General features: G+C 38.9%; 1 protein-coding gene across 3 annotated transcripts; it reads left to right on the forward strand.

The window, feature by feature from the left end:
• Positions 1-9,667: 9,667 nt before the first annotated feature.
• LOC307162678 (uncharacterized protein) lies at positions 9,668-14,331 on the forward strand. Of its 3 annotated transcripts, none has more exons than XM_079878174.1 (9): positions 9,668-9,796; positions 9,980-10,037; positions 11,755-11,819; positions 12,022-12,304; positions 12,580-12,713; positions 12,794-12,826; positions 13,288-13,567; positions 13,743-13,879; positions 13,976-14,331. In XM_079878174.1, the coding sequence occupies exons 3-9, from the start codon at positions 11,756-11,758 to the stop codon at positions 13,978-13,980; spliced, it is 936 nt and encodes a 311-aa protein (XP_079734300.1). In that variant the 5' UTR covers positions 9,668-9,796; positions 9,980-10,037; position 11,755; the 3' UTR covers positions 13,981-14,331. The 3 variants fall into 3 exon arrangements, with proteins under 3 accessions (XP_079734300.1, XP_079734301.1, XP_079734302.1); XM_079878175.1 differs by having other exon boundaries at positions 9,722-9,796; positions 9,983-10,037; XM_079878176.1 differs by lacking the exons at positions 9,668-9,796; positions 9,980-10,037 and having other exon boundaries at positions 11,125-11,819.
• The last annotated feature ends 284 nt before the right edge of the window (positions 14,332-14,615 follow it).

Consider the following 14,615-nt stretch of genomic DNA (forward strand, 5'->3'; position numbering starts at 1 on the left):
ATGAGTAAGACTTAACCCAGCAAGAGGGTTAATTTCACCCACTGGTTGAGTCAAATGAATGACCCAGAAATATGGGTTAAATGGTAAAACCCAGCACTTGGGTCAAACCAACCCAGCGCGTGTTCTGTCCAATAGTGACCCAGCGGTGTGGTTAAGGTTGGGTTATTTTTTAACCCAGCAGTTTTTAGAGTGTATTGTCCCTTTAAAAATGTATTTTTTATCACTTCCGCGTATCCATGTGAATGGAATTATTTGACAATGTTTTGTCTGTCTGACACTTCAGGACTGCGTTGTCGTCGTGTCCAGGCGCAGGTCCTTCATCAGATCTGGATACGGCCTGGATCCGGCGGACTGTGGTAAACCTTGGGATAAACAGAGAGAATAATACTAGCGTAGACGAGTACATCAGGATTTTTTTATCAAAAAAAAAAAAAAAAAAAAAACAATGGTAAAAGAAAAATGCTTGAAACAGCCTTTTCAAAATCCCTTATATTTGCCGTTACTGACCGATTAATTTGCATGTCGAAAGTCTTGAAAGGCTTACATTGTGCTGATGTTGTGTTTACTGAGAGCTACATTTCTTCCTTATTGAATGAGAAAGCAGACACAACCAGAACTGCACAAATAAAAGAGTACTGTTTACATTGATCACACATCCTTTTCTTACCGACATGAAAAAACTACACAATATTTGAATAATTTTTCCTTGTATGCCAGGAAAAGTTTTGTGATATAAGAACATAAATAATGATATTATTATTATAAAATTGAAATGTTAGCATAACAATTATTACAGTGATCAGTAAATGGTACTGAACTGTACCTGAATTTAACTCAAATCCTGTTAATATGTACATGTTGAAAGAACTTCACACTAACAAAGTGTTTTGTAAGTTAATTTGCATTATAAGATCATAATATACTGACAAACTTGAATGTAATGGAGGATGTTTTGAGTTTAGCATCCCAAGTTTAGCATCCCAATCTCATGCGGAGCATGCTGGGATATTGACCGTACAGTTTCAGCCGTCAACAAAAAATTATTCATGTTATTCCAACTTAAAAGCATGATTCGTTAACAATTTGAAGTAAATTGAGTGTAATGAAATCAAATGTTGCAATTCATTTCAAATAAGTAAACTGAACTTGCAGCAAAAGTATTTGGAGTGTAAATTGTACTTGCCTGCAAGTTTGTTTTGTAGCATTTTCAGTTCTAGACTATTTCACTCAAAAGACAGAAAGTGATAATAAAAAAAATATCAAGGTTATTTTTCTATATAAACAAAACGGGTGATTATGACTCAAAATCATTATTTTATTAAAAAAAAAATTTGCATCTAGACAGTTTGCCAAAAAACTCAGATCTCAAATTCTGTAATTCTGAGACCAAAACATCCATGCTATTCCTGCAAAACATGTGACATTAATGCAAACAAAGATAAACACAACTGAAGTTGTGAAATTATCCGCAGAATTGAGGATCACATCCTGATCACAAGATCACACATTAAGTATCCGATTACATGATGAGAAGTTAATGCATAAGCAAATTCTGTTCACAAGAAACAAGGAATGAATAAACTGATGAAATGTCTGACTTGAATGCACTTAATATATTATAAATATAAGCAATTTACTCAACCACAATATGAGTGAATGCATTCTGCACCAATACTTCAAGTCTTCCTGTGTTGAAACAAAATGTATAAATAATTATGGATTTACAAAAAATAAGTATGATTTGTATACATGAATTTATCAATGAAACACTACAGAGCATGAGACAGATGTTTTCACCACCGAAAAAAAAAATCGATAACACAGCAACACAATTCAGCTAATGATGAAATTAAAATGTAGAATAATTCAACTAGGATTAAAACAGTAATCACTGTGGTTGCAAAACTTTCTATTAATTGAAGCTATCATTCAGTACCCCAAAATTAAAGATACTCATTTATTACAGTACAATTACAAACATTTTGATGATTAAAATGTTACCAAGCTTGCCGTGTTTAAACAAAAAAATTCATTAAAATTTGGTCTGCACAATATTTATTGTTTCAGCAACTGGACATTTTATTTATTCACACACATCATTCTACAACTTTTTTCAGAGGAATCATTTCACTTTATTTATAAAACACAGAGATTCACTGTGGAGTGTAGCCGGTTTTAATATGTGAATATATTGCAAAGAAAGAAAACATAGAGAGGCTTAAAGATAAGGCTTGGAGATTTTGCATATCCAAAGTCTTGATAAGGCAATGTAGTGTACTTTGTGCTAATGTTGTGTTTACTGAGCGCTACATTTCTTCCTTTATTGAAAGTAAACACAACCAAAAAGTACCTAACTGCACAAATGAAAGAGCACTGTTTACATTAAGCACACATACTTTTCATACTGACATGACAAAACTACACAACATTCGTATCATGTTTTTTCTTGCATGCCAGGAAAAGTGTTTTGATAGAAGAACATAATGATATAATTTTTTTAAAAACTTCTATGCTATCATTACTATTATTACATTGATCTGTGAATGCTACTAAAATTTACTGTTAAATTGTACAACATGTTGTAAAAACATCACACTAACAAAGTGTTTTGTATAGAAAATTCACCTTGCTTTGTAATATCATAATATAATGTGTAGGACATACATGAATGTAATTGGAGGATGTTTTGAGTTTAGAATCCCAATCCAATCTCATGCGGAGCATGCTGGGAAATCCACTGTCCAGTTTCATCTGTCAACAAAAATGGCTCATGTTATCCCAACTCAAAAACACCATAAATTAATGTTCATTTTACAATTTTAATTGAATCACAGTTTGGCAATATAATGTTAATGTCGCTACAATAACAGACCGGCGTGCATCTAATAAATGATTAATTCAAGAACGTTGTGCAAGTTTACTGCAACAATGGAGCAGTGAACTTCTTTTGAAAATCCAGCTTTTAGTTGATCCTGGTAAGCGCTCATTGTCACAGTTGTAAACACAACGGCTTTCTTCTTCAACAAGGGGTTTTGACGTCACACATTTGTTTTCAGAAAGACCGATAAAGAATGCGACACACACGTCTCTCGGACATCCTTTAGAATTCAATCAATCAGATTATGACTTTGAAACTCCAGAAGTGTGACTTCTGAGGCTGAGACTAGTCGTCACCTAACACCTGTGCAAGATTCTACAAAAGTCCTGAAGTGTTTCCAGAAAGAATGGAGACTCCACCCCCAGGTATCTGGAGTTGATTCAAGATGTTTTTTTCCCTGACCAAGGGGACTCTTGGCACAGATGCATTGGCACACAGCTGGACCCGGGGCCTACACAAATATGCATTTCCCCCAGTGAGCCTACTCACACAGACACTGTGCTAGTTCAGGGTGGAAGAGGAGCAGGTCTTGATGGTTTCGCCTTACTGGCTCAGCCGGACCTGGTTTTCGGATCTGGTACTCCTTGCGTCAGCCCCTCCGTGGTGGACAGTGTTGGGGGAAACTCATTACAAGTAAACCTGAATTACGTAATCAGATTACTTTAACTAAGAACTTAAGTAACTAGTAAAGTAAAGCATTACTTTTAAAATTTACAACAAAATATCTTAGTTACTTTTTCAAATAATTAACGCAAATTACTTTGTTTTCCCATGTATTGGCTGACAGCTCTCCTGTCCCCATGTTGAGACAAATCGAAATGCAGAGGCGTTGTCAAAACATGATGGTTATTGTAGCTCTAGACTAAATGTGAGCGTGCATTTACTAATTTCATTTGCGCTAAAAAATATTTAATATTCCTCAAAATTAATAAAGTCAGTAATGCAGAATCAGAATACTATGCAAACCTCCAATAACTAAATATGTTAAAGGTATAGTGGAGGATTTTTTTCTTCCGGGTGGATCACCTATACTATTGGTCCTCCTAATTGTCAATCATTCTGGTGATATGTTTACGTAAGGCCGTCGTACGTGCTCGTCCCTTAGTTTTCGCTTTCTGCGCATGCGCACGTTCAGGTGTTTATGTGTGGTGAGCTAGAGCTACGGTTTAAACCATTCATTGAAGCTCGCCGTTTCACCGGGTCCTTTGAAAATGTCTGAAGGTCGCAAGAGAAAAAGTTTGTACGAAGTGTATGAGAAGAAGAGAAAGGCCTCAGAAGAGAGAAACAAGACCAGAGTGTACTCGGAGTCAGCAGTGGTCCAGCAATAGTGGCTAAGGGACTACGTCTCCATTCCCTCCTTCAGGGAATCAAATTCTGTAATTCTGAGACCAAAACATCCATGCTATTCCTGCAAAACATGTGACATTAATGCAAACAAAGATAAACACAACTGAAGTTGTGAAATTATCCGCAGAACCCGCTCAGTAGACTAGGAAAGCATGCCCTATTGATGGAAGGAAGGGACGCTACGGAAGCCACATCCAGCCCGAAGGGGGGAAATGTGGGAGATACACATATGGACTGGACGAATTATTGGGCAGTGCAACATATGGAATGTCACTGGGATGACTCCAGCTTATAACAGGGGGGAGGATCAACCAAACAGTGACGGCAGAGAGGACTCTGCCAAGGGAAAGACACAGGCTCACCTCGGGGAGCCGTAGCGTGGAAGAATATGGGATCGTCATAGGGATCACAACATTTGGACCCAGTCTGAATAGCACACGCATCCAGTCCATAGGAGGGTAATTGCGCAGCAAGCCAACACATCGAGCGGGGCTTACGATGTTAACTAGCTTCAATGTGAAGAGAGCACACGGGAAGCAGCTCGGCTCGACACGTAGGCCAGAGACTCTAGCGAATGTGTTGTGTCGCCCAGCCCGCAGCTCTACAAACATCTGTAAGCGAGGCACCTTGCACCAGCACCCAGGAAGCGACTACACTCCAAGTGGACAAGGTACACTCTGGGTTTCATACGCTAAGATAATGACATCCACTATCCAGTGGGCCAACCTGTGCTTGGAGAAAGCCTTTCCCTTCTGCTGGCCTCCGTAACAGATGAGGATCTGATCTGAGGTCCTGAGGCTTTGCGTTCTGTCCACATATAACCGCAAGGAACGTATGGAACAGAGAAAAGCCAGGACTGGGTCTGCCTCCTCCGGAGTAGTGGGAACCTTGGGCACATATCCAAGCCAGGGTCTCAGGAAAACATGAGAGTTAGCCGGCCCGAATTCCAGGCACAATTCGTCGATTGAAAATGCGTGCAGGTCCCCTACCCTCTTGATGGAGGCCAAAGCAAGCAGGATAACTGTTTTTAAAGACAGGACTTTTAACTCAGCTGCCTGTAGCAGCTCAAAGGGAGGTCTCTGCAGTGCGGATAGCACCCGAGGTAAGTCCCAAGAGGGTATAGAGGGGTCACGAGGCGGATTCAGTCTCCTCGCCCCCTTCCTCCTCAGAACCTGATGATCAGGTTGTGCTTTCCCACGGATCTCCCATCCACTGTATCGTGATGTGCGGCAATAGAGGCAACATACAGGGTGGAGGGAGACAGCCCTCGATCCAAGCCATCTTGCAGGAAAGAAAGTACGGCTCCGATCAAGCAACTTCGGGGGTCTTCTCGGTGAGAAGAACAAGAGGAGCGTAAGTTCGGGGAACCAGGTTCAGCTGGGCCAATAAGGGGCAAATAGCAAGACCTGCTCCTCTTCCTCCCTGACTTTGCTAGGGTGACCACCTGCTAATAAGCCCAAGGGGGGACAAGGGGTATGTTTCTGAGGGACAATGTGGGACACTGCCTGGCGCGGAGGTGCCCCCACCCCACGGGCAGACTCACTGATAGTGGTTTACCCATTTCTAGCACATACCACCTTACATGGTATATTAATAATGCCCTATTCCCCTAAACATGTGTAATTGCTGATGTATGCTCATGAATAGGCCAACCAATGTGTGTTTTTTTCTAAATAAAGATTCATAATATTTTGAACATTCAATGAATTGACAGATTCACTTCCACTTACGATTTACTATTTCATTTAATTTATTTTTCATTACAATTTATTCACTTTAAATAAATTGTAATATCAAATTATAGGATTAACAGGAATTGTAGTTGCAACACCACAGGAACAGTAAAAAAAAAAAAAAAAAAAAACTATTTAAAAAAAAAAAAATACGATTGACATCGTATTCCCCTCCATGTCCCAAAAGAGCCCTCTCAGTATCCCCCTCAACACCTTTCAGCCACAAATATTCATTTTCCCAGTTCTCAGACTCAGTCTCTTTCTCCATTTTTCGAATTGGAAAGCGCGCATCTAAAAGTTCCTTCCCAGTGTGTCTGGTATGCACGTGCGTGCGCTGTCATGGCAACAACGAAAAAGTTGACAACAGTCAGCTAACTGTCAAGTAATGTTCGTTTGGCTGCCTGAGGCTCGAGGATATATAGCGACCAACTTTTTTTTTGAGCAAGCACAGATTATGCGTGACACGGTCTCAATTTGCGGGACGCATGAATTGGGCTTCAAACGCTGTGCGCGCATGCGCTACGCGGGACGGGTGGTCACCCTAGACTTTGCACTGTGTCTGTGCAAGAAGGCTCACTGGGGAAAACACATACTTGCGGAGGACCCGAGACCTGCTGTGCGCTAGCGCGTCCCTGCTGAGGGTCCCCTCGGTCAGGGAATAAAACAACTGGCAATGGGACGAGTCCGGAGAGGCAAACAGATCTATCTGTGCGGTCCTGAAGTGGTCCCAGATCAGCTGGACCGTCTGGGGATGGAGTATTTTAATAATTTTATAATTACTTTGTTCATTTTTAATATCAGAACCACCACCTACTAGAACATGGGAACAAGTATAAGTGAAATACAAGAATATTCTACATAATGGTTATCTTTACAACTGTTCTTAGTCTCTTTTAAAAAGCAGTTAATTTATAACAAAAAGGCAGTTGTTTATAACAACAACCAAGAAAAAGGCTGAACAAAAAAACAAACAGCTGGTGGTCCTGCAAACCCACGTCACACCCCTGCAAAAGAGCTGGCCCTTGGCTTGAATTTGAATTGACCTATTGTGAAGATCATCCCTGGGGACAGCTCTTCCTTAGACCTACAGCCAGGGACCAGTAGCATCAACTCCTTCATTACTGGTAAATGAGCTTTAAATTCTCTTAGTACACTGTAAAATATAAAAAACTGGTACTAGAGATAGAGTTGCTTCAAAAGGAACCTCAGAGTTAGTGCTAATACATTATTTCACACAGAGTACTATTGCTGACCTTGCATAATATCTCTTATTACATTCAAAATATGACTTAATCACTGGCTTTTCTTTACAAATAATAATTGAAATAAACCTGAAGGAACTAAGCATATTTGTCTTGTCTTTTATTAAACATTCAATAAAGTTTTTTTTTACCCCCCCTAAAAAAATGGGAGTTCCACAATTCTGTCCCGTGCAGCTCTGCCACTAGATCGGTCCAAGTGCACAGGCTGTAGCCAGAGGTCATCATCAGGCCTCAGGCCAGGGGTGCCCAATCCTGCTCCTGCCGATCGACTGTCCAGCACAGTTCATCTCCAACCCCAATCAAACACACCTGAAGCAACCAATCAAGGTCTTCAGGATCACTTGGAAATTAAAGGCAGGTGTGTTTGATTAGGGTTGGAGATGAACTATGTAGGATAGTCGAATTTTAGTTGCTCAAAGGTCATTTCAATGTGCGCCCTTGTCCTGGCTAGAGCTGCATTGTAACAGGTTTGTGGTCCAGGGTTTGGGTCAGGGAATACATCATAAAATACTGCCTGCAGGCATAGCCGCTATCTCCAAACAGGATCCCATCATAATCTCCTGTATACAGGCCCGTCGCGAAAAGGCAAGCAAACCAAGCAATTGCTTGGTGCCCCGAGCTGGCCTGGGGCCCCAAGACAACGACTGGTTAAGAATAAAATGCAACGACAAACTGTGTGAGCGCCCCTTTGATAGTCAATGCAGTAAAGTGCAATGACACTGTTATCGGGATCCTCCTCAAGGGAGCCCCTCTCAGTAGTCGCTGACAGCAGCCAGCCAACCACGCGATCTCTGCTGCCGGCAAAATACAAAACCTCCTCGGCAGTCTTCATGAAGCGGAATTATGCTTCAGGAAGCCAGAAAAGAAAGAAGAGAAAGGAAGAGGAGGATAAGAAAAAACAAGATAGTGGTAAATTACACTGGATAAAATAGCTCTACTTGTCTTGTACAAATGGTGTGATTTTGTAGCAGGTAGGCTAGCAAAAATATGTTTATGTTAGCTGCCTGCCTGACGACAAATGCTGCTTGTAACGAACAGTTAGTGCAACTTTTTTTTCGAACGGACGGAATATGGTTACATACTGTAATATGTTTTTTAACGGGATAAGGAAGACGCAGATCTGTTCCAGAATCACTGTTTATCGTATTTAATGACATGACAATGCTATAGCTTTGTAATAGGTTTTGATGAAAGTGGCATAGCATGCTATACTAACTATTCCACCGTGATAATCTATTTACCAAATGGGGGTTAGGAAAACCACACAATAAATTCCGTGCATCAAACATTAGCTTGGGATGTTTTTAAGCATTGGTAGTTGTGGAAGCAGCTGCATCCTTTCCCTTCTAATATCAAAATATGGAAATGTCCATTTTGCTTGGGGCCCCCAAATTCCTTCAAACGGCCCTGCCTGTATAGTGGAAAAATGCAGTTATGTTAGGATCAGCAAGTGTATGTAATACAGTAAGCTTGATATTTATATTTTTCCTTACCACGTTCAAATAATGTGCATAAATATGACTCTGAAAATTCTTGAGTCATGCACAGATCCTGGCCATTTTGCTTCCAAATTTGTGATATGGAACATACAGGTACACACCATCTAAGAGAATTTAGTCAGTCCACTGTATACTTTTTAGATTTTTTTTAAATTTGATATAATATTACTCATCTGGAATATTAAGAATCGTAATAGAAACTTGCCTGCACATTTACATTGTGAACCCCCTTTCGGTTCACAAAATCCCCTTCATTGAGGACTTGATGGGAACGTGTGCAGTCTATGGCACCAATCACATTAGTGAAGCCTGAGGGACACATACTGTAAGTCATACTGGCATTGTCATGATTCCATGATCTTCATTAAAAATTATAATATAGTTTAGCTGCGTTGGTAAAAAAATAAACAATAAAAATGTGCTTTACAACCTTGGGTCTTAAGTAGCTTGGAAATACCCCTAAAACAGCTTGAGCACCAGGTAAACTTTGCAAATGCACGACAGAGTGCATCAAACTCTAATAGTGTAAAGGAAAGTGCCACTTGCAAAAACTCTGCAGAGTAATGCACACAGGTCGTTGCCGTTGTTAAAGCCTGACTCTGACGAGTCGAACATTTAATTATATAAATGATACCCTCACGAATCTATCAGAAAACATATCTATCAAAAAGTAGCCTACTATCGCACTGCGCTAAAGGAATTCCCGCATCAGCTCCGCTTATAAAGCTGCAATCTAATCTTGTTGACATGAAATAAGCTGCTCGCGAGAGGTTTAAGCTTACGCACATGTTGCTATGACAGCAAGTCCAGGATGAGTCAAAAACCAAACAGACCAAGATCATGCCATATCGCCAACAATCAAATTCAGGTAACTGAGTTAGCGACGTACGGAAAACACACCCCAGAACAGGGAAACAGATCAAAAACAAACATAACCCAGACAGTAATGGTCCAGTTGATGTTTATTTTACAGATATCAGATAAGACTTATTTGGTTGGGAGGGCCTTAATTCAACAATAAATAGAGCATCATTTCTGAGTACAATATTATTCCACTAGACTATCTTCAGACTGCTGGTTCGTATTAATATTTATATCTATGTTTAATAGGACATTTTTGTTTTGAAACGTTTTGATAGGGCATAATATAACTCATATGAATAATATATTGGATAAAAAATAAGTATAGCAATTGTTTATAAACATGTATTAATATTGCTATTTGTTGTTTATATAGAAATGTATTATTTTGTTTAAAAGCAGATAACTGCTGAATCGTGGAGGTTTTCTGTGAGGTTGATACATTGACGAATTCCAGGTGAGTTGAATGTTTATGCACTCTCCACACCGGGAAAACAGTATAATTGGAATCCATTAGTTTTCTTATTATTATTTTTCCCTAATGGGAGTCAATGGCAGCCATATGAACCGTAAGTAGGAAAATTATAAAATATGGCACACTTGTAGTGATGGTAAAGAAAAGTAAAAAAATGTTAACATTTTTTCTATTCAAATTGTTATAATTTTTTAACCATTTGATCTAGAAAAATAAAAAGTAATATATCTGATGCTGATCACATTAAACATCTTACATCAAGACTCTTTTCAAGAATTTTGAAAAGTACAGTATTCTGGTTTTTCACTACTCCTTAAAATTTTGTCCAAAATCGGATAAAATGATATTTGGACCGAGCCGCACAGAAATGACTGAACAGTTTTTTTAAAATGTACATTTGTTCAAAAGTGTACTTAACGAGGTCGACCCAAAATTGGTTCAGAGGCTGTATCTCGGCCGAACTTTGATCAGTCGAAATGAAAACTGGTACGTTTAACCGGAACCACGATCTGAAAATGAATCTAAGGAATCTGAAAGGAGGAAGTTAATTATTTGTACAGCGATTATTTAATCACAACAAAATAACAATACAGTTCCAAAAGAAAGAAAAGAAAGTTTTAGTTAACTATAATAACAGTATAATAACAGTGTAAAGTTTTACCAAATTGTCTTAATATCATGGGCGTAGAAGATGAAATAAAATAAAAATAGAGCAAACTCAGCAAAGGCATTTAAAATCCAAAGAACGAGGCAGGTTACGCACAGCAAACTTTTTTCTTTGGCAGACGCACGTCGGTAAATGAGGGAATGAACTTGCGCTCTGGGGGCGGTTCAGCGAAAAGAGGAGGTGTGTTCCGGCCATTCCCTGGTGCTATTTTGCAGTTTCAGAAAACAATTCCACAGACCAGGAAAAACCTCATCTAAACTTAGTGGCGTGTTTTCAGTGGCGCGTTGATATGCTATTTTAAGGGCGCATGCTTGGCCATAATGTAGCGTTTGCACAACGCGCATACACTTTGCTGATCTCATCTACACACAGGGGAAATTTTTGCATTTTTGCAAACCATGCATAATTACAAGGAAAGATATTCCACATGAGAGAAATCATTGTGGTGTCCATGAAGATGTGAAAAAATAGGCATAAATCTAGCTTACACATTTACCCAAATTATTATACGCCTGTTTAACGGAAGCTAATTTGGGTGTGTTTCTCCATCCCCAATGTCACTTCTCTGTTTTATGGCCCTGACGAGAACGTCGGTCTCCTCGGCTGTGAACCGCTCTTGGCAAATCCGCCGTTATAATAGCAATCCGCCATGGAACAAGCGCGCCTGCTCTTAAAGGGAATGTGAGATGTCGCTCTGATTGGTTTATTTCATGTTACGCCCAAACCACACCTATGAGAAATGAAGTGACTTCAGACCAATTTAAAAACACATTTTAGATTTGCGTCGGGCGCAAGAGTCATTTATCCCGCCGGTATAATAGCAACAGCGCCCGAGATCCGCCCACAAAGTTACTTGCGTTTCGCGTTTGATATTTTTGTTTCAGATCGTTAAAATAGGGCCCATGGGGTTCTTCTATATCATTTTATCATTACAATAGCAATATATATGTTTCTTTGTTTAAATGAGGAGGAGAAATTGAAAATGATTCCTTCATATGCTGATATGAGATGTGTTGTTATGTCTTATATCAGGATGGACATGTGTGTGATTTTGTTTCTAACACTTTTTACTGGGATGTGCGTTGCTGATTCCCAAGGTACGTTTAGAACAATACAAGTAAAAATGCCTGATTTAAAAATCTCTAACTATTCTGTATTACATTTTGATCAGATTGATTTATTAAAATTATACCCTGAAATATGGTAATTGAAAATGTGTTTTATTTATTTATATTTATTTGTAATGCTTTGAACCTGTCTTATTCTTTTTTTTTGTCGATTTCCTATCATCTTGAACAGGGAATCTTGCTCTTAATGGCATGGCTGTGCAGTCCTCCTTAGGCCACCCACAGGGAGATGCTCAACATGCCATAGATGGAAACAGAGAATCAGATTACAAGAAGGACTCATGCACTTTCACTAAAACTGAGTTTAATCCATGGTGGAGAGTTGACCTTGGAAATGTCTACAGTGTAAGCAACGTTACCATCACTAATCGTGGAGACTGTTGCAAAGACCGCCTTAGAGGAGCTCAGATTCGTATTGGTAACAAGCTGGACAACAACGGAAACAACAATGAGCTGTAAGAAGTGTTTTAATTGTTTTATCATCTTCCCATGTTTACGATGTTCAGTCTGGTTTAATAAAACAGGAGGAAAATTGTACCTCCACAAACCAACCACTCATCGAGCCACAGCCATGCAGATGGACTTGAACATACTTTATTCAGATTGTGATTAGACATTTGTTTCTTGTATTAGTGCTAGTTTCAGTACAGCTGAATTGAATTTGTTAGACCTGTGCATTGTTGCGTTTCTTCTGGTTTTCATTTTAACACTGTTCTTGATGTATTTGCAGGGTTGCAACTATTCTCACTGCTCCTGATGGCACACAAACATTTTCATTTGAGTCTGTTAATGGCCGATATGTCAACATTTTTTTACCTGGGAATGATGAAATCCTCACTCTGTGTGAAGTCGAGGTGTTTGCAGGTAAGGGACAGAGAGAACACTGATAGAATTTGTTTATGTACTTATTAATGTGTGTGTAACTTTTATTATTTTATCAACAGTAATGGACACACCATCATACATTTGTGGTCCAAGTGAGTGCTCTTCATTACTTTCAATGTTGTCGATAGTGCATGTATAATATTCTTACTGAACATTTGGTAACCAATAAGGGATAATGTACATCAAGACGGATGTTATCGCAAAATAAACCCGACAGGGTAATCAGGACCACAGCTTACTACATGGCTACTAGCCACAAAATTAATTATTTTGGACACAAAATATTGATTTAAGTTGAAATATTTTATAAGCTTGCTTGTAATAAACGTAAAGCTTCTGTGAAGAAAAAAAATATTGCTAGCAAGACAAATATTTAAGGGATATTGTACAGTCATGTAAAACAAATAAATAGTTATATGGACATATTGATTTGCGATGAAACGTGTAAAAATATTATTACCAATCTTAGCATTATTTGGCCCATTTTATTGGGATTATACTTTAGCACATTAAAGTAAATAAAAGTTACTGTTTATTATTTTATGTTAAACAGGGAATCTTGCTCTTGGAGCCACAGCTGTCCAGTCTACCACATACGGTCAAGCAGTAGCTCAAAAGGCTGTCGATGGCAACAGGAATTCAAATTTCAATCTGGGGTCATGCAGTATGACTAATGCGGACAGAGACACCTGGTGGAGAGTTGACTTGGGGTTAGTCTACAAGGTAACCAGGGTTAGCATCACTAATCGTGGAGATGGTGCTGCAGAGAGGATAAATGGAGCTCAGATCCGTATCGGCAACAGCCTGGAAAATAATGGCAACAATAATGAGCTGTAAGTATTGTCTCTCTCTTAACAATTACAGAAGTGGTTAGAAAATGAGTAAATAAGATAACATTACTTTTAATAAATACTTTTAGTACAAACTTGCCTTTGGAGGAAGTATATTTAATATGCTTCTTGCAGTTTTGATACGCCCCTCTCCATCTCTGTTACTGTGTCTTCACAGGGCTGCGACTGTTGTGTCCATTCCTCTTGGAGAGACAAAATCATTTGAGTTTAAGCCTATTAAGGGGCGATATGTGAACATTTTTATTCCTGGGCGCAATGAACATCTCATGCTGTGTGAGGTTGAGGTGTTTTCAGGTGAGCAATAAAAGGAGAGAGATGCTGTGTAGACATTTGTACTATTTACACTATGTGCATGTTGCCTTAATAATGTTTTTCTGATTTCATTGCCAGATTAAGTGGAGTGAGAGGATGTTACGCCACAGTCCACTGATCCTACAAGAAAAACACCAAAACACCAAACTTCTGTTTTCTGAGCAATACTAATATTGCACTTTTTTCATTGTTTTGATTTTACCTTGCACCTTTTATCCTTAAGATAAATAAGTTTCAGTGCACATTCAGTAAAGGTTTGTAATGGTTTTTAAAATGCACCTGACTCTTAACCCGTTTGATCCAGGGGTTTGTGTATTTACTTATCTTTGTTTATCTCTGCTTTCCACATCAATACATTACTACAGCATTGCATGTTGTATTGTATGTTTCTGGATAAATAAAAAAGAGAGTCTTATTTGGATATTTACAATGAGGAGGAGGTATAGTGTTGCATAGCTACCCATAGGGTTGAGGAGCTGGTAACAAAGTAAATAATTACATTTTACAAAAAAAGAGAGAGAGAGAACGAGGATCTCCAACCTTCTGTCCCAGAATCAACAACACAACCACCAAATCAACCGATATTAACTTTTAATTTTCTGTTATAAAGGGTAAAAAAAGGCACAAAAGCAACAAAAACCAAACCAGAAATATCAAAAATAATAATAATGAAATTAGGGGCAATAGCTTCAGGGGAGAGCCTGGCCAAAATAACAAA

This window comes from Squalius cephalus (genome assembly GCF_949319135.1).
Source record: "Squalius cephalus genome assembly, chromosome: 8".
Classification (NCBI taxonomy): domain Eukaryota; kingdom Metazoa; phylum Chordata; class Actinopteri; order Cypriniformes; family Leuciscidae; genus Squalius; species Squalius cephalus.